At 44.2% G+C, this 27,897-nt stretch overlaps 1 protein-coding gene across 4 annotated transcripts in view; it reads right to left on the minus strand.

The window, feature by feature from the left end:
- LOC141139297 (adhesion G protein-coupled receptor F5-like) overlaps nt 1-27,897 on the minus strand; it is a 343,899-nt gene that overhangs the window by 245,330 nt on the left and 70,672 nt on the right. For all 4 annotated transcript variants that reach the window (XM_073625269.1, XM_073625266.1, XM_073625268.1 and 1 more), the window contains exon 6: nt 15,611-15,823. In XM_073625269.1, the coding sequence (XP_073481370.1) occupies nt 15,611-15,823 (213 nt within the window). The remainder of the gene's footprint in view (nt 1-15,610; nt 15,824-27,897) is intronic.

Below are 27,897 nucleotides of genomic sequence, written 5' to 3' on the forward strand. Positions count from 1 at the left end.
GGAACGGGCCCTGCTGTGAAATATTATATCAAAAATTGTAATTACATGCCCCCGTTAAACGGGGACAGAAAAATTGGGCCTTAGGCAGTGGTGGTGCCCTAAACCAAAAATATTGTTGGAAGCTAGCATCATCAAGATTGAGGAGGAATAGTATAGTCACTTAGCATAGGCAGTCTTCAAGGAATCCCACATACATAGAAAAATCAATCAGTTACATCAGCATCAGGTGCTTGATAGCTGCTGCTGATCCAAGACTGATTCATCTGTGGACAGGTGCACTCTATGATCCGTTACAAACTCTCCAGCAGCACTGAATGTGCGTTCAGAAAGAACGCTGGATGCAGGACAGGCCAGTAGATCAATTGCATATTGAGCTAGTTCTGGCCAGTGGTCCATCCTCAAGACCCAGTAACCCAGTGGATGCTCTGTTGGAAAGGTCTCCAAGTCTGCTCTTGCCCCTAGATATTCCTGTACCATGTAATGCAGACGCTGGCGATGGTTGCTTGAACCGATCAGACCTTGGCGCTGAGGACTGAAAAATTGTCTAAAGGCATCGGTCAGCCGACCACCTTCTCCACTGCTCTTCCTCTGACTGAACGAAGCCTCAGCAACACGTCCAGCACCAGGAAATTGTAACCTCACCGGGTCTGGAAATACATTGCACAAACCTTTCTTCAAGGTCTTCTGAAGATGTTTCATCCTCTGCTCCCTCTGCGAAGGCAGGATGAGTTCTTCAACCTTACCCTTGTAACGTGGATCAAGAAGGGTTGCCAGCCAGTAATGATCCCTCTCTTTGATAGCACGAATCCTAGGGTCCTTACGCTGCATGGCCTCCCTGATTCTGCAAAGCCTGTGAAAGTTTGCAGAGGCATTCGATTCTGAGTCCTCTGGGTCACTAAGGATCACATGATCCGTAACAACCTCCTCCCAGCCACATACAACTCCTTGGGTTTCTGGGGACTGAAAACCATCCCTTGAAGACTGCTGCTGAGTGTTATCCTCCACGTCCATGCTGACACAATCCTCCTCCTCTTCTTCCTGTGTGTTTGGCGGGCCTGCAGGAATAATATCTGGATAAAGGGGGCCTTGAGAGGTAAGGAAGTCCTCCTCTTCCTCCCGCTGTTCTGCCTCAAATGCCCTGTCCATTATTCCACGAAGCATGTGCTCCAACAGGAAGACAAGAGGAACAGTATCACTGATGCATGCATTGTCGCTGCTCATCATCATCGTGGCTTTATCAAATGGTGACAGGACAGTGCATGCATCCTTGATCAGTAGCCACTGGCGTGGCGAAAAGAAGCCAAGCTCCCCAACCCTGTCCCATACTTACACAGGTACTCATTGATAGCCCTCTGCTGCGTGTGCAGCCGCTGCAGCATTGCCAACGTTGAGTTCCACCTGGTGGACATGTCACAATTGAGGCAGTTGGTGGGCAGGTTGCATTCCCTTTCAATGCCAGCCAGCCGAGCATTGGCATTGTATGACCGTTGGAAATTACCACAGACTATTCTGGCCTGCCTCAGGAGATCTTGTAAGCCTGGGTACCTGCTCAAGAACTGCTGCACCACCAAAATTCAGGATGTGTGCCAAACATAGAACATGGGCCAAGTGTCCCTGTCGGAGAGCTGAGAGAAGGTTGGTGCCATTGTCGCATACAACCATTCCTGGCTGAAGCTGATGTGGCATCAACCACCTCTGAGCCTGACCCTGCAGAGCTGACAGAATCTCTGCCCCAGTGTGGCTCCTGTCCCCTAAGCAGTCATTTAACCTTAAACTACATAGAAGGTTCTTTACTGTAAGAGCGGCAAGGATCTGGAATTCCCTTCCACGGCCAGTGGTCTCAGCGGGGGGGCATCAATAGTTTCAAGAAACTATTAGATAAGCACCTGAACGACCGCAACATATATACAATGTAATACTGACATATAATCACACACATAGGTTGGACTTGATGGACTTGTGTCTTTTTTCAACCTCACCTACTATGTAACTCATGCACCGCATGGCATCTTTTTGCCTGAGTGCTTGCGTTGCCACTTGAACGCTTATGGAGTACCGCTGGTTCAGAGAGCAAATCTGCAGAAGAAGCCATAGAGGAAGAAGAAGAGGAGGGGGTGGAGGAGAGAGCTGTGGCAGAATCACTGCTAGCATTTTGGAGGCGTGGTGGTGGAACAAGCTCCAACAATACTGAACCCTGTCCTGCATCCAGCAGAGTTACCCAGTGCGCCATGAAGGAAAGGTAACATCCCTGCCCATGCATGCTAGACAATGAGTCTGCGGTAATATACACTTTACTGCTGACCGCCCTGTCCAAGACAAAAACATTGCCTTCCACATGCTGGTAGAGGGCTGGAATGGACTTCAGTGAAAACAAATGGCATTTTGGAATCTGCGACTGAGGTACAGCACATTCCACAAATTCACGAAAGGGGGCAGAGTCTACTAGCTTAAAAGGCAGTAGTTTTAGTGCTAGCAATTTGGCCAAGCTAGCATTCAGACGCTGAGCATGTGGATGGAACCAAATTTCTTTTTACGGTTTAGCAACTGGGGTAGGGAAATTTGCCTGCTAAAATCAGGTGGTGGTGTACTGCTAGCAGATTGACTGCAAGTACTTGGGACACCTATTGCTATATTGCTATACCTTCATTCCTCTCAGTGCAGGTTTTCGAGAGGACTGGAGGTATAGTAGGGTTGGAGATCCCAGATGAGGACCACGGAGAAGTCCGCCTTTTTCTTTGATGTGGGTCTTTCAAGTGCTGTTGCCAACGGACTTGTTGCCTTATCAGTTTATGTGAAATCTCCATTAATAGCTGTAAAATATTGTAATTATGAATATATTTCATTTGGCTTTTATATATGTAGGGTGGAACATATTATCTTCACAGAAATCTCTGGTAAACCAGACAAGTCGGTGCCTAGGCTTGTGTATACAAACAATGGGATCCAAACCTCACTGTTTTACACATACTCACTTCAAAGGATCCCATGCTGGGATATGCAATGAAGGGAGGCCAACCCGTAATCAATACTTAATTTCCCGGGAAAAATTCAAGTTAAGCTCCCACTCAGAATAGTCACAAGGATTTGCATTAAAGGGGGCTGACTTATGCAAAGTATAGGGATTGGAGATGTAGCCAGTCCTTAACCAGGAATAGGGAAGCTCACCAATCAGAGCACGCTATGCCAACCAATGTGGCATCAGCATGCAATGATACACACAGACTAGATGGGAGGGCAAAACACACTTTTATGGGAGAACAACCATCAGAATGGAACCTTGGTGCAAAGGGTAATTATAGGAAAGAAAAAACAAAAATACTAAAGTGCTGAAATGGATATTAGTGAATGTGATTGAAAGAAAACCAAAATAATAAAAGCTACAAAACTATAAAGTTGTCAGGTTGCAAAACTTGTGATTGAAAGAAAACCAAATAATTAAAGCTGCAAAACTTTAAGTGTTCAGGCACCTATAATGAATATTAAAGTGAAAATGTGTTGTGCTATAATTAACCTTTCATTCAATATTTAAATCCCGTGTTATTACTAAGTAAATCAATTCTTCATAGTGATAGTGAAAATAAAAATAAATGAAATAGAAAAAAGACAAATACTGTATGTGGTATAGCCAAAAATTAAAAATCATATAACCTCACAATCATGATCATATGCTACACCAATAGAATACTCCACAGATTCCCACCTGTAAATATATATGGCTACCAAGTATATAAAGTCCGATAAATTGCCAATAGGTCCATTAAAAAAAAAAAAAACTACTTTTAAAATGCTGTTTGAGGTTTAAAAGATGTTTTGATGGCCGTTCTGTGAATATATATGGTTACTAAGTATATAAATTTCGATAAAATGACAATAGGTCCATTCAAAAAACTTCTCTTATAATGCTGTTTGGGGCTTAAAAGACGTTTTGATGGCCGTTCTTAATTGCAGGAGATTCCATGCAATAAATCAAAGAGAAAACATCATTGCGCAATGAACAGTATACTGAATACTCAAGATGAGAAATCTTCAACACGGGATTTAAATATTGATTGAAAGGTTAATTATAGCGCAACACATTTTCACATTAATAATTATAGGAAAGGTCTGCATTTTACTTGTAACTAAATATGTTTGTAGATTAATGTTTTCAGGAATATACTCTGTATTCCTTCATGTAATTCTCTTATTTTAACCTAATATTTTCTTCCTTAGTGTAGACTATAGATAGATGGTTGTGTATTAGATAGGCTTTCAACTACTCACCAATAAATCTTGTTATTGTGTTAAAGCTTTCACTCATGGTCAAAGAACTCTCATTTACCCCAAATCATATCTGAGAGATATTAAATCTCAAATATAGTATACGGGAAAAAGACTGCATGGGAGGTCGTCATATGTCTGGTCAAGCATGTGGTGCCCAAGCGGCTGCTGTTGTGGCCACGCTTGATCTGCTTCAGACATAGGTTGCAAACAGCAACGGTGCGATCTGCTTCACATGTGTCCAAAAAGGCCCACACCAAGGAATTTTTCAAAATCAGCGGGGAGTCAGCATTGCCCTTCACCTGCGGAGCTCTGCGGTGTGATGAAGTAGGGTGGCTGCCCTTAAGCTGCCCCCTAGAGGACATCCTGCCTTGTTGGAGTTGTGCCTCCTCTATTCTATCAGGCACCCAAGTAGAGTCAGTGACCTCATCATTCCCTCCCTCCTCGTCACTGGAGTAAACTTGGCACTATGCTGCAGCTGGGGGAACATGACTGCCAGTTTCTTGTCCTTCTTGGGCACCCCCTCTCTCTAGGCTCACGTTACTCCCTTCCTCAACCTGGGAACCAACATCGGAGCCTTCAAATCGCTGCTCATCCTCCAGCAGCATGTACCTGAAACTGTGGTCGAATAGTTCGGGGGACTCCTCTGTGCATGATGTTTGGGCTACGGAAGGAGTGACTGTGGACAAGGAGCCAGGGGAATAGGCCGCTTTGGCAGCTGCATAGGAAGGAAAACTACTCTGAGCCTGGGTGGCAGATGATGAGGACGGCTTTGTTTTCCTTCCTCCAACTCTTCTGCATGTTCTGGCTAAATAACACGACCAGCAGCAGCAAAAAAGGACAGGTGTACCCCATGGCCACCGTCAGAGGATGCACCATGTCCATGACCAGCACTGTTGACTGTAGACACACAGCCTGCTTGCCCTCTTTTTGTGGCGTGTGAGCATCTCCCTTAGCTTGGTGGCCTCCTGGACATGATGTATATTTTGTTTTGCAACACAACACTGTATTGTGTACTGTGTACACCACCAGAAAAGTAGTAGCAACTGCACTATAGCTGCACTGTATTGTGTACTGTGTACACCACCAGAAAAGTAGTAGCAACTGCACTACAGCTGCACTGTATTGTGTACACCACCAGAAAAGTAGTAGCAACTGCACTACGGCTGCACTGTATTGTAATTACAATTTTTGATCTAATATTTCACAGCAGGGCCCATTCCTGCGCCCACTAAGAGTAACTGTGAGGGCTTACAGTGTTGTGGCACCACCACTGCCTAAGGCCCAATTTTTCTGCCCCTGTTTAACAGGGGCATGTAATTACAATTTTTGCTCTAATAATTCACAGCAGGGCCTGTTCCTGCGCTCAACAAGAGTATCTGTGAGGCTTTACAGTGTTGTGCCACCACCACCGCCTAAGGCCCAATTTTTCTGCCCCTGTTTAACAGGGGCATGTAATTAAAATTTTTGATATATTTCACAGCAGGGCCCGTTCCAGCGCCCACTAAGAGTAACTGTGAGGGCTTACAGTGTTCTGGAACCACCAACACCTAAGGCCCAATTTTCCGCAGAGTGTATCGGGCAGGCCGTATAGTATATACAGGCAGTCCCCTATTTTCAAACATCCGACTTACAAACGACTCCTACTTAGAAAAGGAGGGAGACAACAGGAAGTGAGAGGAAATCTACCCCTAGGAAGGGAAATTCTCTCCTGTAAGAGTTAATATGGGAAAAAGGTGTCTCCACTGATGCTTTATCACCAATCCTTGTTTCCCTAATAACCCAAAATTTTCAAAATTCAATTGTCATTGGGACAGAAAGTGAGGTGAAATCTTCTGAACAGGGGCACAGACAGCAAAACAAATGTTACAGGGGTGATAAGATAACCCTTCCCTATATTATCCAAAAAGCTTAAGCTTATATTTTTGGGCTGGAGCTACACTTAAAAAAATGTACCTGTTCCAAGTTACAAACAGATTCAACTTAACAACAAACCTACAGTCCCTATCTTGTTTGTAACTAGGGACAGCCTGTATACTGCTGTTCAGAGTATATAGGGCCTAGGGGCCCCACGCCTTTTTTTTTTTATTTAGGTGCGGGGTTCCTTTTAATATCCATACCAGACCAAAGGGCCAGGTAATGGGCTGGAGGGGGATGGGAGCACATTACATTATAGCCGCAAGCAGTTTTAAATGACTTTTTTCCTTTAGAAATATCATTTTGTGCAGGGACTGTGCTAAACATGGGAAAAATGTGCCACTTTACAGGCATACTGTAGACACCACCCAGGCACGATATTTAAAGGAATATTACACTTTTATTGTTTCACTTTAAGCATTCTTAAAATCACTGCTCCTGAAAAAAAGGCCGTTTTTTAAAACTTTTTCTTGCACTGATACATGTCCCCTGGGGCAGGACCCGGGTCCCCATACACTTTTCATGACAATAACTTGCATATTAGCCTTTAAAATTTGCACTTCTGATTTTTCACGTTTGAGTCCCGTAGACTTTAACGGTGTTTGCATGTTCTTCCGCGAACCGAACCGGGGGGTGTTCGGTTCATCCCTACTCAAGAGGGGAATGTCCTCCTGTGGGGTATAAAGTATGTGTCTGAGTTTCAATAAAGAGTCATTCCCTTGGAGTTTACCCCCAACATCTTGTCTGTGTACAATGATTAGGGTAACAGTGCTAGTATTAGCTCTTGGTCTGCTGTAATGGTTTGGAGGGCAGGGAGCACGGTTTGGCGGAAGCACCTAATCGGGGTGCCAATCGGTTCCATTACACTTTCACTCTTACTTACTCTGATTTCACTGCACATTGGGAGCTTGCCACGGTGTGCATTAGAAGGTGTTGCAAATAGGATAGCCCTCCTCATTTCCAGGCTGGATGACATTCAACATAACATTTCCCTTTCCTCCCAAGACATACTATCCCTGGCCAACCCCTCACGATTATTGGTTTTCAGTTCTTTTAATTATGGAGGCTCAGTATGACACCTGGGCATTACCTGGGTCAGTCTGCATGCAAATAGTTTACCTAGGTATGTCCACTTCTCCAAACTGACATTTAACCATCAAGGCAATGTCATATTTGCATAACTTCTCCCAAGGTTTAGTCCACTGGTTGCATCAGGGCTGACTGCTCTTGAGAGGTGTCTTGAGGCAGGGAGAGATGATGTTTTCAGGAAGTTCTGTACAGCACCCTGCTGGCCTCTCCCACCCATGATCTGCCTGCCTCATGACGACATCACTGGGTTTAAATTAAGGTATGTAATGAAAACAGAGGTTTTATTTAAAAATGTAATTAGCATATTTATGAGAATGGGGGTGAGGGAGGAACCAGGAAAGCTTTAAATGGCTTCTAAGGGTGCTTGCACACTGCCCTCCTGTGGTTTGGCCACAGTGTGGGTGCAGCGCAGTGTAGCTGAGTCTTTGGTGCAGATTACCCATGCTTTATCATAAACTTCCGCATTCAGACTTTATAAGGAATGCAACAAGAAAAGTAAGGGTGCAATTAGGGTAGCTATGATAGAACACGAAAGACACATAGCGAAGGAGAGCAAAAAAAATCCCAAGAAATTCTTTACATATGTAAACCGTAAAAGGGAGGACAGACCATATTGGCCCTATAAAGAATGAGGTAGGACATCTAGTTACAAAGGATGGGGAGATGGCGAAATATTGAATTTATTCTTTTCCTCAGTCTTCACCAGGGAATCGGGGGGCTTCAGTAACCAAAACTGCAGTGTTTATTCTTATGACACATCACAGGAAGCACCTCCATGGTTAACAGAGGACAGAATTAAAATTAGACTTGGGAAGCTTAACAATAATAAATCACGGGAACCAGATGGCTTGCACCCGAGGGTACTTAGGGAACTCAGTCAAGTAATTGCCAGACCATTGTTCCTAATTTTTACTGACAGTCCACTGACTGGAATGGTACCAGCTGATTGGAGAAAATCCAATGTAGTACCAATATTTAAAAAGGGCCCAAAATACATCCCTGGGAATTACAGACCAGTTAGCCTAACACCAATAGTATGCAAACTCTTGGAGGGGATGATAAGGAACTATATACAAGATTTTAGTAATGAGAACGGTATCATTAGCAGTAATCGTTCTTGCTAAACCAATCTATTAACCTTCTATGAGGAGGTGAATTGCCATCAAGATAAAGGAAGGCCCGTAGACGTGGTATATCTGGATTTTGCAAAAGTATTTAACACAGTTCCCCATAAACTGAAATATATATATATATATATATATATATATATAAATATGTGGCGCTACCTCATCAAAGCAAAAATCTACGTGAGTTCAAGTATAAAATTGTGACAGCAAATAAGTCCAAAATGACTAAGGATGTTGATCCTTTTTCTAACATGTAAATGATGAAATATCACTCAAAAGGTGCAATGTGCATAAAAACTTTTTTGCCTTTCACTTAATCTATTACATGCCAGTAAATGGATTATTGTTTTTAGTCACTTTGATTTTATGCACAGTATTGTGACTTTCACTTATCCTTATTAGCAGAGGCATAACTAGAACCTTCAGGGCCCCGGTGCAAGAAACCATGATGGGCCCCCCTTCCATCCGAGCCCCGGATGTCCATGGACATCCTCCCAAAACCATGCTTCCCACATGACCCCTGGGACATGCATCCAGCGCAATCACATCGGCCCTTTACCATGTGATCAGCTGATCACATGTAAACAGACTGGTTATCCGCAGCCCTTTCCTCACATGCTCACATTTATACATTTATACTTGAACTCACGTATATTTTTTTCACACATTGATGAATGTCACCACTGATACTGTCCTGCATTAGCTATTTGGAAGGTTTATTTTAATATATATTATTTGTGATTTTTGCTTTGATGAGGTAGCGCCACATATTTATATATATTTTACTTTGATCATCTTCATGGATCTATTTATTCACTTTAGATCCTTGTCCACCACCCTGACCCATGATTGGCCTTGTTGTGGAGATGATGGTTGTGCTTTGGGGATGTTGCCGGTGTGCGCCTGTCCTGCGCTTGAGTGCCTGCCACCCCAGCTCCGGGGGAGAGCATATTCCTTGCCCAGTCCTTGCCCTGTACCACAGTCTGGCTACATTGTGAGTACCCAGAAATTGACATATTGTCCTTTCTGGTTTTATTTATTTTTATTTTTTTTTTTTTGATGGCTTCATATTTTGTAATTTCAGAAATCCTGTAGCATCCGCCCCTGAAGAAGTGTATTCACAGAAACGCGTCGGGCACCAAGGATGCAGCCACTGGGCTTTTAATTGGATCTGATATTGATCAATTTTTTGATGTACCTCATCATTTTATTATTTTTTATTTTTCATACTCACCTTTTACATCATGTGTTTTGTGCTCCCCAGCATATATCTATGCATCTATTATACAGTGTATATTTGCTACAGTTTTATATGGTTAGATACACTTTCTTTGATTGTTTGTCTACATATGCATTCATGTAGGCCATGGTCTGTGCGCATGCACACGTAACCCTCACATGTGTTGTATACCCAGAATTCTTTACCAATAAACTTGTACACATTTTTTGATCTTACTCCAACCTGTCTGCTGCCTCATTTAAAGTCCCATTTGGCCTCCGGCCTTCCCCCCCCTCTTTTTCTCTTGCATTCGGGATGGAGGCACAGTCCCATGCCTCATTCAAAGTCCCAACCGTTCCATTAAATTTATATATATTTCAGTTTATTCTTGAGTTTCGTGAGTACACTCTTATGTTGGCAGCTTCCTGTGTTTGGTAAAGGGTTAGGTCTTGCGCACTAGATTCTCTGCCTGTTTGCTAGTTCCCCATAAACGTTTACTGTACAAAGTAAGGTCAGTTGGCATGGACCATAGGGTAAGTACATGGATTGAAAACTGGCTACAGGGGCGAGTTCAGAGGGTGGTGATAAATGGGGAGTACTCGGAATGGTCCGGGGTGGAAAGTGGGGTTCCCCAGGGTTGGGACCAATCCTATTTAATTTGTTTATAAACGACCTGGAGGATACTGGGGTAAACAGTTCAATCTCTGTATTTGCAGACGATACTAAGCTAAGCAGGAAAATAACTGCTCCGCATGATGTGGAAACCTTGCAAAAAGATCTGGACAAATTAATGGGGTGGGTAACTACATGGCAAATGAGTTTTAACCGCTTCAGCCCCGGAAGATTTTACCCCCTTCCTGACCAGAACGTTTTTTGCGATTCGGCACTGCGTCGCTTTAACTGACAATTGCGCAGTCGTGCGACGTGGCTCCCAAACAAAATTGACGTCCTTTTTTCCCCACAAATAGAGCTTTCTTTTGCTGGTATTTGATCGCCTGTGATTTTTATTTTTTGCGCTATAAACAATATAAGAGCGACAATTTTGAAAAAAACGCATTATTTTTTACATTTTGCTATAATAAATATCCCCCAAAAATATAAAAACATTTTTTTTCCTCAGTTTAGGCCAATCGAATTCTTCTACATATTTTTGGTAAAAAAAAAAAAATCGCAATAAACGTTGATTGATTGGTTTGCGCAAAAGTTATAGCGTTTACTAAATAGGGGATAGTTTTATAGCATTTTTATAAATTTTTTTTTTTTTTTTACTAGTAATGGCGATCAGCGATTTTTATTGTGAATGCAACGTTATGGCGGACATGTCGGACATTTTTGACACATTTTTGGGACCATTGTCATTTATACAGCGATCAGTGCAATTAAAAATGCATTGATTACTGTGTAAATGACACTGGCAGTGAAGGGGTTAACCACTATGGGGCGGGGAGGGGTTAAGTGTGTCCTAGGGGAGTGATTTCTAACTGTCAGGGGGATAGGCTGGTGTGTGACGTCACTGATCTCTGCTCCCAATGACAGGGAGCAGAGATCGAGTGACACTTGTCACTAGGCAGAACGGGGAGATGCTGTTTACATCAGCATCTCCCCGTTCGTCCTCTCCGTGAGGCGATCGCGGGTATCCCCGCGGCGATCGAGTCCGCGGTCCGGCGGCGCGCCCGCAATGGCACGGCGGGGAATTCAAATGGACATACAGGTACGCCCATTTGCCTAGCTGTGCCATTCTGCCGACGTACATCGGCGTGCGCCGGTCGGGAACCGATTAATGTAGAAAAATGTAAAATAATGCATTTGGGTGGCAAAAATATGAATGCAATTTATACACTGGGGGAGAACCTCTAAGGGAATCTAGGATGGAAAAGGACCTGGTGGTCCTAGCAGAGGATAGGCTCAGCAATGGCATGCAATGCCAAGCTGCTGCTAACAAAGCAAACAGAATATTGCCATGCATTAAAAAGGGGATTAACTCCAGAGATAAAACGATAATTCTCCCGCTCTACAAGACTCTGGTCCGGCCGCACCTAGAGTATGCTGTCCAGTTCTGGGCACCAGTCCTCACGAAGGATGTACTGAAAATGGAGCAAGTACAAAGAAGGGCAACAACGCTAATAAAGGGTCTGTAGGATATTAGTTATGAATAAAGGTTGCGGACACCGAACTTATTCTCTCTGGAGAAGAGACGTTTGAGAGGGGATATGATTTCAATTTACAAATACCGAACTGGTGACCCCACAACAGGGATAAAACCTTTTCGCGGAAGCGAGTTTAACAAGACACGTGGCCACTCATTAAAATTTGAAGAAAAGAGGTTTAACCTTAAAACACGTAGAGGGTTCTTTACTGTAAGAGCGGCAAGGATGTAGAATTCCCTTCCACAAGTGGTGTTCTCAGCAGGGCGCATCGATAGTTTCAAAAAACTATTAGATAAGTACCTGAATGACCACAACATACAGGGATATACAATGTAATACTGACATATAATCACACACATAGGTTGGACTTGGTGGACTTGTGTCTTTTTTCAACCTCACCTACTATGTAACTATGTAACTTCTTTTAGATCTGGTGGGTTTTTTTTTTTTTTGCATGTTCTGAAAGTGCACCAAAAATCCTGCATACTACATCTTCGGGGTGCTTTCAGAAAATGCACTAAAAACACCTGATCTAGTAGAAGTGCACGAAAAACCTACATGAAAACCTCAGGTACATTGTGCTGTATTGCAGCCAAATCGCAGCACGGCAGTGTGAAAGCGCCCCAGTGGTTACTGAACATTCTTTCAGCTTTCTTGGACCTGTTCTTGTGCCAATAAATGGCCCATCATTAGCCAAAATATTTTAACCACTTCAATACAGGGCACTTATACACCTGATAGAAAAGAGAGAAAGAGCGCACCGGCCTAGTGCATTATCCTTGATAAATTTATTAGTTAAAACCAAAATTAAAGTCTACTCACAAAGGTAGGAGAAAAAAAATCGCATTGTATACGGCACAGAAGCGATTGGTCCAATGGTAGCAGTTTTTCCAGGTCCTAGGAAGAGGACGTACGGACTGCTGCTGGCTAATGCGTTTCGAAGGTGTCCCTTCTTCATCAGAGCCTTAGTGGTGCTAGTCTCCTGTTAGTCTTTATACATGTGTCCATCTGAAAAGCACTCTTCAGATTGGTGCTGAAACCCCTCCCTTAATTGGTGGGCGGTCCTATGAGAAGGATGGGCCTTGGCTTCATTATTGTAAGACAATAGTGTATTTATATTTTAATTTTATTTTGATTTAAGTTTTAATTTTAGTTTTGATTTTAGTTTTAGTCAGCAGCCATACATATATTCAGAAGTGTACGCATCCAATGGCAGGCAGGCCGAGATTGTCCTACAGATGTCACTATGCAGGTGAGCCAGGGTATAACTAACATTGCTTGGAACCCCCCTTCTCTCTTTTAGATAACAGGCATCAGAGTACAAGGATCAGAAATCTAGAATCAAGAATCAAACATCATACCTTGTAATGCACAGGGCAAATGGCTCTTTTGTTCAAGCAGGGTGCCCCTGTGGAGACTGTGGCTGTTCCGGCATCCATTGCTGGCAGTTTCTGGCTAGTTACATGTCCCAATGCTCCGTAGAGCCGAGTGGAACACACGCCGCTCCAACGCTTCCGGGTTGCGGTCCACGGGGTGGAAGTGCAGTCATGACGTAAGATTGACAAACTATAGTAAACTATAGCCTCCATTTTGCCAGAGATAAAGATAGAGGCCAAAGCTGGACAAAAGCGTCTAGGCGATGGATTAGGAGGGGCACATGATTCACAGTGGAGCCTCTAAAGGGGGAATAGCTAATATGATAATAATACAAGAAAGGGGGGGGGTAAAGAGGGGGGATATAATTAATTGCCGGATGATGGGCATAAATAGCATTAAGTAAATATTATATAAATTAATGGTAGTAAGATGTACAAAAGGACTATTATGAAAAAAAAGGGGGGGGGATATACACCTTCCTGCCCAGACCAATTTTCAGCGCTGTCGCACTTTGAATGAATTTGCGCGGTCATTCTACACTGTACTCAAATGTAATTTTTATCATTTTGTTCCAACAAATAGAGGTTTCTTTTGGTGGTATTTGATCACCTCTGGGATTTTTATTTTCTGCTAAACAAATAAAAAAAAGACCGACTTTTTTTTTTCAAAATTAGTTTTTTTGTTTCATTTACAAAAAACTTTGTAAAGAAGTAAGTTTTCTCCTTCACTAATGGGCACTGATGGGGCTGCACTGACAGGCACTGATAGGCTGCACTGATGGGCACTGATATGCGGCAGTGATATGCGGCACAGATGGGCACTGATAGGTGGCACGAATGGGCACTGATAGGTGGCACGAATGGGCAATGATAGGTGGCACGGATGGGCATGGATGGGCACTGATGTACTATAATGTATGTCACTGATGGATGCCAATCAGTGCCAAACAATGCCTGGCAATCAGTGATGCCGATTGTGGGCACTGATTGGCATCCATTGTGGGCACTGATTGGCATCCATTGTGGGCACTGATTGGCATCCCTGGTGGTCTAGGGTGGCATGCCTGGTGGTGGGCATCCCTAGTGGTCTGGTGGCATCCCTGGTGGTCCAGTGTGGGCATCCTCGGGGGGGGCTGCGCTGATAATCGATCAGCATAGACCCCCCCTGTCAGAGGAGCAGCCGATCGGCTCTCCTCTACTCGTGTCTGACAGACGCGAGTGAGGAAAAGCCGATCACTGGCTCTTCCTGTTTACACTGTGATCAGCCGTGATTGGACACGGCTGATCATGTGGTAAAGAGTCTCCGTCGGAGACTCTTTACCTAGATCGGTGTTGCAAGGTGTCAGACTGACACCCCGCAACAACGATCGCCGTGATGCGCGCCCCCAGGGGCGCGCAGTGTCTCAATATCCTGAAGACGTCATATGACGTCCGGTCGGGGTATTGAAACCACTTTGCCGATGTCATTTTGCTATATGGCGGGCGGCAAGTGATTACATTTTTCTCATACAAAATAAAACAGAGGAAAAATAAGGTAAAATAAAACCTTTAAGTAACAATGTGCAAATTATGATCAAATAGTTTAAAAAAGGGAAAAAATACAACTATAAAAACAATCAAATATACTAAACTACGCCAAATGCATAAATTAGAAAATAAACCACGCCCTATAAATACAAAAAAAATATTTTTTTTTTCTTTTCAAGAAAATTTTAAAAATTTACCAAAGCAGCTTAAAGCTGAGTTTCACAAATCTTTCAGTTTATTAAAAGTTACTTTTAATAAACACACGCTTACCTGTCCCACGGTCCAGCGATGCGGCCACCCAAAACCTCAGTTCTCTCCTCTGCGTCCGCATCACTAGTGTGGGGAACCGGCTGTGACAGCTTGCGGCTTCACAGCCGGGTGCGCGCTGCACATGCGCGAGTCGCACTGCATTGTCGCCCAGAAGATTACGAGGAGGGAGGAGGAGTCGCCTAGGCGGCGCAGGTGGAAGTGGGAGCTGGGTACCTGTCAAAACTAGGTCCCCATCCCAAAAAAAAAATGAAATGCCAAATGTGGTATGGCAGGGGGTTAGGACTCCTTAAAGCAGAAGCTCCACTTTTGGGTGGAACCTTGCTTTAATAAGTGAAATTAATAGCTTCAGTGTCAGCGTCATTTTGTTGATGGTAATTCAGTCCTCTTGCGGCAAAAAGTGTATTTATTTAGTCTTTTTGCTATGTCTGAGGACCTTCAAGTGGATTCATATATCTGCTTTCTAACCTTTACTTTTACTGTCGTGACATTACTCTTTGAAATAAACTTTCAAAATCTTTCACCCCTGCTGTTTTTTCCTTATCTGTTGATGGAGAATGCAGGTTGCAACTTTTCAATTCTCTTCCTTTTTCCCAGGGGTACAAAACAAACAGACAATATTCCTTGTTCTCAGCCTAATGTCACTGATGTGTTTTAGAATAGTAGTGACTCTTTACTCACCTTGATCAGTATCACTAACATTTCCTATCATCAGTGTATATTGCACCATTGTGCCTTGCAGACCGAAAGAGGTGTTGTATTTTTGATTAGCTGAAATTAGTGTTGTTGAGTTAAAATACCAGGAAATGCTGCCAGACGTACTGAACGCACAATAAATTGTTACTGTGTCTCCTTGGAAGATGGGGTCTGGAGAAAATGCTTTACTTGAGTTTGCTATAAGAAAAAAGAAAGACGTGATTAAAACAAATGTAAACATGATCACTAAAATGTCATATAAGCATTAAGATGATAATGCAATTTCAAAAGTTTTGCTCATTTTTTTTAGATTTGTGCAGGAATGGTATTCACCTTTGTGAACATCAGGAAGCCGGTCCAGAGCAATGAAGTGCAGTTCTTGTTGTAGAGAGTGGTAGTGCCTGTAGCTGGTGTGTGAATGCTATCACGATTGTTGAGTAAAAGGCTGGCCATATACTCGCTATACATCAATGATGGACGATTCTCCCACTATTGTATTGTGAAAGCCGGCCCCACCAGCTGTCAAAATACTCAAGCAGAGGTTAAATCTGATTGGATATAACTACTTTTCAGATGACAGTTTTCTGCCTAGCTCCTTTGATTTTTCAATCAAGCAATGTTTGGCAGGAGTCAACCAACAAGGCCACCCACCAAGAGAATTTTGACGGGTTCTTGAGGAACCGGCCAAAATTTGTACAGTGTATATCCAGCATAAAATATTTCTAAAGCAAAAAGTTTTTATTTTAATCTTAATAATGCACTACTTGCCTTAAGGTAACAAACCTTCCACTCCCCACCCCCCTCCCTAAATACTTACCTTAGTCCTGTATCGATCCAGTGCTGTGCCCATCTACAGCAACGCTGGTTTTCTTTCTCTCACAATCTCATAAACAGCAGGGGGAGCCATTGGCTCCTGCTGCTGTGAATCAAATAATGTGAGTTGGAAGCAAGGGGAGAGCCGAGCCACGCTGTGTGTGTCTATAGATGCACACAGCCCGGCTTGACAGCAAGCCCACAGGTGCGCCACCATAGGAGCGCAGGCTGGATACCCTAGAATTTAGGTTAAGAACCGATTTGTGTAATATAGTTGCACACAACTGGCAGGTATATAGGCAAGAGAGGACTGAGGTAAATGTTTATGGAGGGGGTAGCAGGTATTTATTTCTTTTTTACCTTAATGCAGGGAATGCATTAAAGTGGTTCTAAAGCAAACATCATAGCTAAGGACTGGTAAGCTGAAATATTGTATTTTTGTTTCTGGGTTTAGATACACTTTTAATTATTATTTCAGAACTGGACTACAGTCAGGTCCATAAATATTGGGACATCGACACAATTCTAATCTTTTTGACTCTATACACCACCACAATAGATTTGAAATTAAACAAACAAGATGTGCTTTAACTGCAGACTTTTAGCTTTAATTTGAGGGTATTAACATCCAAATCAGGTGAACGGTGTAGGAATTACAACAGTTTGTATATGTGCCTCCCACTTTTTAAGGGACCAAAAGTAATGGGACAATTGGCTGCTCAGCTGTTCCGTGGCCAGGTGTGTGTTATTCCATCATTATCCCATTTACAAGGAGCAGATGAAAGGTCCAGAGTTAATTTCAAGTGTGCTATTTGCATTTGGAATCTGTTGCTGTCAACTCTCAATATGAGATCCAAAGAACTGTCACTATCAGTGAAGCAAGCCATCATTAGGCTGAAAAAACAAAACAAACCCATCAGAGAGATAGCAAAAACATTAGGTGTGGCCAAATCAACTGGAACATCCTTAAAAAGAAAGAACTCACCGGTGAGCTCAGCAACACCAAAAGACCCGGAAGACCACGGAAAACAACTGTGTCAGGCTAGGAGCATATAACAGTTAACAGTTCAGGTGTTCTGATTATTCAAAGAGTTCAAAGAACAAGAGCACATGCCATGAGCAGGTCTGAGCAGAGCAGGTCGCTGTAGATGAAGGTAGATGTTTGCTGGACCTTGTAGTTCACCGCTGCAGATGAAGATAGATGTTAACTGGTGCTTGTAGTTCACTGCTGCAGATAAGGATAGATGTTGTCTGGGGCTTGTAGTTCACCGCTGCAGATGAAGGTACTACAGTAGAATCAGGCAAAGCGTAGTCTAGGCAAGCTGGGTCATACACAGGAAGATCAGAGTCCAAACGATACCAAATCAGAAGCAAGCAAACAGGGTCAAACAAGCCGGGTCATACACGAAATACACAGTGCAGATATCAGCTGGATCAAACACAAGGTAAACTTTAACACGAGCACTGACTGAATGCTGATACAGGTGATTTAAAGGTGAGCTGGCCAATCAGTGTTGTTACCCAGGCAAAGGCTGATGCCCCAGTTGAAGTCCATGTGGACGAAACGTATCGGGCAAGCCTTACTCTTCCCTACACTTGATTTTATCGGTTTTTACGTGATCACGCTTTTTATATTGTTTGTGGATTATTGGTGATATCCAATAAAAATACGTCATTTGATCTGCACTATTGACGTTTTTTACATCTTTTTGGGAACCACTTACACTCTGGAGACTCTCCCGTGGCCGTGACCCTTCCTCGGTCCTTGGAACTGGCAGTCGCGACAGTGATTACAGAGGAAAGATCCCCCTTGAGTTCCGGGGTTTCTGGGAATTACCTTCGTCCATCAAGGATCTCTGAGCCTGTTTGATTCGGTGTCACTGGCATCTGAATACACTCCCTCTGGTAAGCGTATTTAATCTATTCCCATATATGATCGTACTATCTATAAAATACAGAGGAGAAGATTCCTGCACCAGTGCAACATTTTGTATACAGTTTATTTTGGGACTTTTTATTGTCTGACCCATGGCCACACATTGGGACATTACTTTATCCCACTCATCATGTATCTTTGTCACGTTATATGTGTTTTATTCATGGGCCTCCATTAATGATCACCATCATTGATGTGTTTTTCATTATTGGTTATTTGCATTAGCGCTACATTTTATTTTTATTTCTGTTTATAATAAAGGCTGTGTCAGGTGAGTTGTGCTGGGTCCTAAAGGGATCCTAGTACTGACAGTACTCCCCCTTTCTCGAGGGGTTACTCCTGCACCCCCAGGCTTACTTGGATAACGAAGATGGAACTTCTTCTTAAGTCGGCTGGGACCCAAGATTGATCCTTTGGGCCGAAACCTTCCGAATGAACGAGATATTGTAAGGAATTGCGCACTCGTCTGGAATCAAGAATAAATGCCACTTCATATTCCTGACTGTCCAACACATCCACAGGTTCTGGTTAATTTACTTGGAGGCTGGAATGAACAGGTTTCAACAATGAAACATGAAAGACATTTGGAATGCGCATGGATGGGGGGAGCTTTAATCTATAGGATACAGGATTAACAATCTCCGAAATTTCATAGGGCCCGATGAATTTTGGGCCAAGTTTTTTTAGATGGAACATGCAGGGACAGATTCCTAGATGATAGCCACACTTTGTCACCAACTTTATATCCTGGTACCTTTGAGCGCCTCTTGTCAGCCATTTGCTTAAAAGCCTGCACAGAGCGAGAAATAGCACAATTAACATCGGACCAGATTTTGGAGAAATTTTCTATTGTGGTGTTGGCATCTGGAACATCAGAGGGAGGAAGATCAAAAGCAGCACACACGAGGATGCAACCCGTAAATACAGAAGAAAGGAGAGGTCCCTGTAGATGTGCTGGCACAATTATTAAAGGCAAACTCTGCCCATGGCAGGACGTTGCCCCACTCCACCTCATCATTGGCCATCAGACAACGTACCATCTTCTCTAGAGTCTGATTAGTCCTTTCTGTTTGGCCGTTTGTCTCAGGATGATATGCTGAAGAATATGATAACTTAATCCCCAGCTGAGAGCAAAGGGCCTTCCAAAACTGGGCTATAAACTGAGAGCCATGGTCTGAGACAATGTTAATTGGTGCCCCATGGAGCCTGAAAACATGTTTAATGAATAAAGATGCCAGTTCTTTAGCAGATGGAAGTTTCGGAAGCGGAACAAAGTTTTACTGAACCTGTCTACCACCACCCAGATCGTGGAACATCCTTGGGACGGAGGCAAGTCAGTGATAAAGTCCATAGATAAATGGGTCCAGGGACAGATAGGTATTGGTAGAGGACATAGAAGACCGGGCGGCTTAGAGGTACTGCTCTTGCTTCTGGCACAAACTTCACAGGCCTGGACGAAAGTCAACACATCCTGCCTAATCAATGGCCACCAGAGGTTGCGAGAGATAAACTCAAAAGTTTGTCTAAACCCCAGATGTGCTGCAGGTTTTGATGCATGTACCTGCTGCAATACCTGCAAACGAAGAGCCAGGGGCACAAAAAACATACCAGGGGGAGTGGAGGGTGGGGCTTCAGCCTGTGCAGGTAACAAGGCCTCAGAGATGTCAGTCTGGGTGAAAGCCAAAATCCTATCCTCAGAGATAATGGGTTGTGGAGGAAGCGGAGGAGGAGACTCTGATAAAAAGCTGTGAGACAAGGCGTCAGCCTTATTGTTTTTTGGCCCTGGTAAATATGAAATTGTGAAGTCAAATCTGGAGAAGAACAATGGGCACCTGGCTTGATGTGAGTTCAGTCTTTTAGCAGAACGGATGTATTCAAGGTTTTTGTGGTCAGTCAGAACTATGAATGGATAGCGAGCTCCCTCCAGCCAATGTCTCCATTTCTTCAAAGCAAGCTTTATGATTAGAAGTTCTCTGTTGCCTATATCATAACTGCGCTCTGCTGGGGAATATTTACGAGACAAGAAGGCACAGGGGTGGATGGCAGCATTTACAGGATCCTTTTGCGACAAAAGAGCCCCCACCCCTACTTCAGATGCATCTACCTCCACAATAAAAGGTAGCTCAGGAACAGGATGGCGTAGGATTGGTGCAGAGGTAAAGGCTTTCTTTAACTGAGTGAAGGCTGCCTGGGCTTCAGTAGTCCATTTAAACGTAGTCGGAGTCTTCCTGGTGAGAGTGGTGATGGGATGTGCAATGGTGGCAAAGTTCTTAATGAATTTTCGATAGAAATTGGCAAAGCCCAGAAAGTGCTGAACTGCCTTCAGGTCTGTAGGTGGTGCCCAGTCTAAAATGGCTTGAATCTTGGCTAGATCCATGGTGAGGCCTGTGTCAGAAATTAGGTAGCCTAGGAAAGGTACTTGTTTAACATGGAATGAACATTTTTTCAAGCTTTACAAAAAGGGAGTGAGTCTTTAATCGGCCAATACCGAACAGACATGCTTCTGATGTGTTTCAAGATTGGGAGAATATATCAAAATATCGTCTAAATATACAAGCATGAAGCGACCCAACATGTCACAGAAAATGTCATTCATAAAGTTCTGAAAGACAGCTGGTGCATTTCTGAGACTGAAAGGCATGACAAGGCATTCGTAATGACCATCCTTGGTGTTAAAGGTTGTCTTCCACTCGTCGCCTGCACGGATGCGCACCAGATTATAGGCTCCCCTTAAGTCCAGTTTGGAGAAGATTTTGACTCCCTGGATTTGAGAGAACAATTCTGTGATGAGAGGAAGAGGATACTGATTGGGAACAGTTATTTTATTTAGACCTCTGTAATCAACACAAAGTCTCAGTCCCCCATCCTTCTTCGGGACAAAGAAGCATCCTGCTCCTGCGGGAGAAGTGGAGGGACGGATGAAACCCTAGGTTTTCCTGGATGTATTCTTGCAAGGCAAGATTCTCTGGCTCAGACAGTGGAAAGACTCTTCCTCGAGGAGGTGTAGTGTCAGGCAAGAGGTCAATGGGACAATCATAACTGCGATGAGGTAAAGTGTCAGCAATCCCTTTAGAAAACACATCCCGAAAGTCCTTATAAACAAAGTAGAATCTGTTCCATTCCCACTTGACAGGTAGCAAGTCGAACAGGGTGCTGGATGCAGTTCTTTTTACACTGATTGGACCAAGCCAGAATATTTCCTGTTCGCCAGTCAATTACAGGATTGTGCTTCTGAAGCCAAGGAAGGCCTAGGATCAAAGGAGTGGATGGAGAGTCAATGACAAGACATGAAATCTTCTCCCAATGCAAAGCCCCCAATTGTAACTGGAAAGGGTTGGTGGATTGGAGCACTAGATCTTGTGAGAGAGGCCGATTATCCAAGGACATCAGGCGGATTGGGCAATCTAGAGCATGAGTTTCCAGGGACAAAGAGATAATCAGAGTCTTATCAATAAAATTCTCAGCGGCTCCAGAATCTACCAAGGCTAGCAGTTCATGAGCCCCTGTCCCAAAGTGAATGATAGCGGGTAAAACAATACGATTGTCCCCCTGGGGAGATGAGAGCAGACCTAAGGTAACCTCCCCGCAATTACCTAGGTCCTGGAGTTTCCCGGACGTGTAGGGCACGAACGGAGCATATGACCCTTGAGGCCACAATATAAGCAAAGTCCCATGTTACGCCGGCGCATGTGTTCCTGGGCAGCTAACCGGGTGGAGCCTAACTGCATAGGTTCTTCCTCAGATTTGGCACTGAAGGTGGAATAGTCAGGCGGCAAGGGAGGTATATAGTTTGCCACAGCTGTAGTTTGTTCTCGTCTTCTCTCTCGCTGGCGGCGGTCAATTCTAATGGCTAGACTTATAGCCTCCTCCAGTGAGGCTGGGTAGGAGAAGTTGACCAGAGCATCCTTAATTGCATCTGAAAGGCCCCTTCTAAACTGGCTGCGGAGAGCTGCATCATTCCAGCAAGATTCCGGGGCCCACCTGCGAAACTCTGAGCAATACATTTCAGCTGTGGTAGTTCCTTGCTTTAAGTTACACAGGGTTGATTCTGGAGTAGCAGCACAATCTGGATCATCATATAGCAACCCTAGGGCTTCAAAAAAGGCATCTACTGTTAGCAAGGCTGGATGGTTTGGTTCCAGGTTAAAGGCCCAAGCCTGGGGGTCACCCTGTAGTAGAGAGATAATGATTTGAACCCTCTGAGTTTCAGGGCCAGACGAGGATGGCCTTAACATGAAATATAATTTGCAGCTGTTTTTAAAGTTGCAAAACCCTTTATGGTCACCAGAAAACCGGTCAGGCAAAGGAATTTTTGGTTCAGATGGAGTTTTTGTAGCGGTGGTAGTAGAAGGAGATTGCACCTCGGTGAGCTCTGTGGCCATTTCCTGAACTTGATGGGATAAGTGGCAAAGTTCTTGTGGAAACAACTGAGCCTGCTCAGGATCCATGATAGGTTTCCCTTATTATGTATGGCTCGTGTTAATGTCAGGCTAGGAGCATATAACAGGTAACAGTTCAGGTGTTCTGATTATGCAAAGAGTTCAAAGAACAAGAGCACATACCAAGCCATCATTAGGCTGAAAAAACAAAACCATCAGAGAGATAGCAAAAACATTAGGTGTGGCCAAATCAACTGTTTGGAACATCCTTAAAAAGAAAGAACTCAGCAACACCAAAAGACCCGGAAGACCACGAAAAAACAACTGTGTCAGGCTAGGAGCATATAACAGGTAACAGCCATGAGCAGGTCTGAGCAGAGCAGGTCAGCTGGGACTTGTAGTTCACCGCTGTAGATACTAACTGGTGCTTGTAGTTCACCGCTGCACAAGAAGGTACTACAGTAGAATCAGGCAAAGCGTAGTCTAGGCAAGCTGGGTCATACACAGAAAGAGTCCAAACGGTACCGAATCAGAAGCAAGCAAACAGGGTCAAACGAGCCGGGTCATACACAAAATACACAGAGCAGATATCAGCTGGATCAAACACAAGGTAAACTAACATGAGCACTGACTGAATGCTGATACAGGTGATTTTAGGGTGAGCTGGCCAATCAGTGTTGTTTCCCAGGCAAAGGCTGTGTCAGGTGAGTTGTGCTGGGTCCTAAAGGGATCCTAGTACTGACACTGTGGTGGATGACCGAAGAATTCTTTCCCTTGTGAAGAAAACACCCTTCACAACAGTTGGCCAGATCAAGAACACTCTCCAGGAGGTAAGTGTATGTGTGTCAAAGTCAACAATCAAGAGACTTCACCAGAGTGAATATAGAGGGTTCACCACAAGATGTAAACCATTGGTGAGCCTCAAAAACAGGAAGGCCAGATTACAGTTTGCCAAACAACATCTAAAAAAGCCTTCACAGTTTTGGAACAACATCCTATGGACTGATGAGACCAAGACCAACTTGTACCAGAGTGATGGGAAGAGAAGAGTATGTAGAAGGAAAGGAACTGCTCATGATCCAAAGCATACCACCTCATCAGTGAAGCATGGTGGTGGTAGTGTCATGGCGTGGGCATGTATGGCTGCCAATGGAACTGGTTCTCTTGTATTTATTGATGATGTAACTGCTGACAAAAGCAGCAGGATGAATTCTGAAGTGTTTCGGGCAATATTATCTGCTCATATTCAGCAAAATGCTTCAGAACTCATTGGACGGCGCTTCACAGTGCAGATGGACAATGACCCGAAGCATACTGCGAAAGCAACTAAAGAGTTTTTTAGGGAAAGAAGTGGAATGTTATGCAATGGCCAAGTCAATCACCTGACCTGAATCCAATTGAGCATGCATTTCACTTGCTGAAGACAGAACTGAAGGGAAAATGCCCCAAGAACAAGCAGGAACTGAAGACAGTTGCAGTAGAGGCCTGGCAGAGCATCACCAGGGATGAAACCCAGTGTCTGGTGATGTCTATGCGTTCCAGACTTCAGGCTGTAATTGTCTGCAAAGGATTTGCAACCAAGTATTAAAAAGTGAAAGTTTGATGGATGATTGTTAATCTGTCCCATTACTTTTGGTCCCTTAAAAAGTGGGAGGCACATATACAAACTGTTGTAATTCCTACACCATTCACCTGATTTGGATGTAAATACCCTCAAATGAAAGCTGAAAGTCTGCAGTTAAAACGCATCTTGTTTGTTTAATTTCAAATCATTGTGGTGGTGTATAGAGCCAAAGATATTAGAATTGTGTCGATGTACTAATATTTATGGACCTGACTGTAGATACATTGACAATATTAAAATAAAACATGCTAAAAAAATGAAAAGTGACCTTTTAGTACCCAAACAAGACAGAGGCAGGCTTTCATCCCTAAATATATGTAAAGACGGGGAAAAAAAATAGTTTATATAGCTATTGGTAGTTACTAGGGATGAGCCGAACACCCCCCGGTTCGGTTCGCATCAGAACCTGCGAACGGACCGAAAGTTCGCACGAACGTTAGAACCCCATTGACGTCTATGGGACTCGAAAGTTCGAAATCAAAAGTGCTCATTTTAAAGGCTAATTTGCATGGTATTGTCCTAAAAAGGGTTTGGGGACCCGGGTCCTACCCCAGGGGACATGTATCAATGCAAAAAAAACTTTTAAAAACGGCCGTTTTTTCGGGAGCAGTGATTTTAATGATGCTTAAAGTAAAAAAAAAAAAAGTGAAATATTCCTTTAAATATCGTACCTGAGGGGTGTCTATAGTATGCCTGTAAAGTGACGCGTGTTTCCCGTGTTTAGAACAGTCCCTGCACCAAATGTCATTTTTAAAGGAAAAAATCTCATTTAAAACTGCTTGCGGGTTTAATGTAATGTCGGGTCCTGGCAATATGGATGAAAATCAGTGAGACAAACGGCATGGGTACCCCCCAGTCCATTACCAGGCCCTTTGGGTCTTGTATGGATATTAAGGGGAACCCCGCACCCAAATTAAAATAAGGAAAGGTGTGGGGCCACCAGGCCCTATATACTCTGAACAGCAGTATACAGGCTGTAGGTTTGTTGTTAAGTAGAATCTCTTTGTAATTTTGAACGGGTACATTTTTAACGTGTTTAGCTCCAGCCAAAAAATCTTTTTTAAGCTTTTTGGAAAACATAGGGAAGGGTTATCACCCCTGTGACATTTGTTTTGCTGTCTTTCCTCCTCTTCAGAAGATTTCACCTCACTTTTTGTCCCAATGGATTGGAAAGCATCAGTGGAAAGGAGAAATGTTTTTCCCATATTAACTCTTACAGGAGAGAATTTCCCTTCCTAGGGGTAGATTTATTCTCACTTCCTGTTGTCTCCTTCCGTTTGCAAGTAGGAGTCGTTTGTAAGTTAGTTGTTTGAAAGTAGGGTCCTGCCCTATATACTCAGCAGAAATTTGGGCCTTAGGTGTTGCTGTGGCCACAACACTGTAAGCCCTCACAGGGCTCTGCTGTGAAATATTAGATCAAGAATTGTAATTACATGCCCCTGTTGAACAGGAGCTGAAAAATTAGGCCTTAGGCACTGGTGCTGGTGCCACAACACTGCAACCCCTCACAGACACTCTAGTTGGAATGCAGGAACGAGCCCTGCTGCAAAGTATTGCATCAAAAATTGTAATTACACGCCCCTGTTAAACAAGGGCTGAAAAATTGGGCCTTAGGCACTGGTGCTGGTGCCACAACACTGCAACCCCTCACAGACACTCTAGTTGGAATGCAGGAACGAGCCCTGCTGCAAAGTATTACATCAAAAATCGTAATTACACGCCCCTGTTAAACAGGGGCTGAAAAATTGTGCCTTAGGCACTGGTGGTGGCACCCAGAACCAAAAATGTTCTTACAAGCTATCAGCGTGATGATTGAGGAGGAAGAGGATAATTACTCAGGGATAGTCACTCAGCATCAGCATAGGCAGTCTTTGAAGGGATCTGAGATTTAAAAAAAAATTATTCGGTTACATCAGCATCAGGTGCTTGGTAGCTGGTGGTGATCCAAGACTCATTCATTTTTATGAAGGTCAGTCGATCGACCGAGTCAGTGGACAGACGCACCCTGTGATCGGTTACCACGCCTCCAGCAGCACTGAATGTGCGTTCCGAAAGAACGCTGGATGCAGGACAGGCCAGTAGCTCAATTGCATACTGTGCAAGCTCTGGCCAGTGATCCATCCTCAAGACCCAGTAACCCAGAGGATTTTCGGTGGGAAAGGTGTCCAAGTCTGATCTTGCCCCTAGGTATTCCTGCACCATGTAAAACAGACGCTGGCGATGGTTGCTGGAACCGATCATACCTTGGGGCTGCGGACCAAAAAATTGTCTGAACGCATCGGTCAGATGGCCACCTTCTCCACCGCTCCTTCTTTGACTGACCGAAGCCTCAGCAACACGTTGTCCAGAAACAGGAGTTTGTAACCTCCCAGTCTCTGGGAACGCGTTGCACAGACCTTTCTGCAAGGCCTCCCGAAGATGTTTCATCCTCTGCTCCCTCTGCGATGGCAAGATAAGGTCCGCAACCTTACCCTTGTAACGTGGATCAAGGAGGGTTGCCAGCCAGTATTGGTCCTTCTCCTTGATACCACGAATACGAGGATCCTTACGCAGGCTTTGCAGGATCAGGGAGGCCATGCAGCGTAGGTTTGCTGAGGCATTCGGTCCGGAGTCCTCTGGGTCACTAAGGACGACATGGTCCACAGCCACCTCCTCCCAGCCACGTACAAGTCCATGTGTTTCTTGGGACTGATCCCTTAAAGACTGCTGCTGATGCTGAGTGCCAGGCTCCACCTCCATACTGACACAATCTTCCTCCTCCTCCTCCTCCTCTTCCTCCTCGTCCTCTTCCTGTGTGATCGGCGGGCACGCAGGAACACTGTCTGGATAAAGGGGGCCTTGAGAGCTAAGGAAGTCCTCCTCTTCCTGCCTCTGTTCTGCCTCAAGTGCCCTGTCCATTATTCCACGCAGCGTGTGCTCCAACAGGTGGACAAGGGGGACAGTGTCACTGATGCATGCACTGTCACTGCTCACCATCCTCGTGGCCTCCTCAAATGGTGACAGGACAGTGCATGCATCCCTGATCATGGCCCACTGGCGTGGGGAAAAAAAAACAAGCTCCCCTGACCCTGTCCTGGTGCCATAGTCGCACAGGTACTCATTGATGGCCCTCTGCTGCGTGTGCAGCCGCTGCAGCATGGCCAACGTTGAGTTCCACCTGATGGGCATGTCACAGATTAGGCGGTTCTTGGGCAGGTTAAACTCGTTTTGGAGGTCCGTCAGCCGAGCACTGGCATTATATGACCGGCGGAAATGCACACAGACTTTCCTGGCCTGCCTCAGGACATCCTGTAAGCCCGGGTACCTGCCCAAGAACCGCTGCACCACCAAGTTAAGGACGTGAGCCGAACAGGGCACATGGGTCATTTGTCCCTGTCGGAGGGCAGAGAGGAGGTTGGTGCCATTGTCGCAAACCACCATTCCTGCCTTAAGTTGGCGTGGCGTCAACCACCTCTGAACCTGCCCCTGCAGAGCTGACAGAACCTCTGCCCCAGTGTGGCTCCTGTCCCCCAAGCACACC

Source organism: Aquarana catesbeiana, linkage group LG04, assembly GCF_042186555.1.
Source record: "Aquarana catesbeiana isolate 2022-GZ linkage group LG04, ASM4218655v1, whole genome shotgun sequence".
Lineage (NCBI taxonomy): Eukaryota > Metazoa > Chordata > Amphibia > Anura > Ranidae > Aquarana > Aquarana catesbeiana.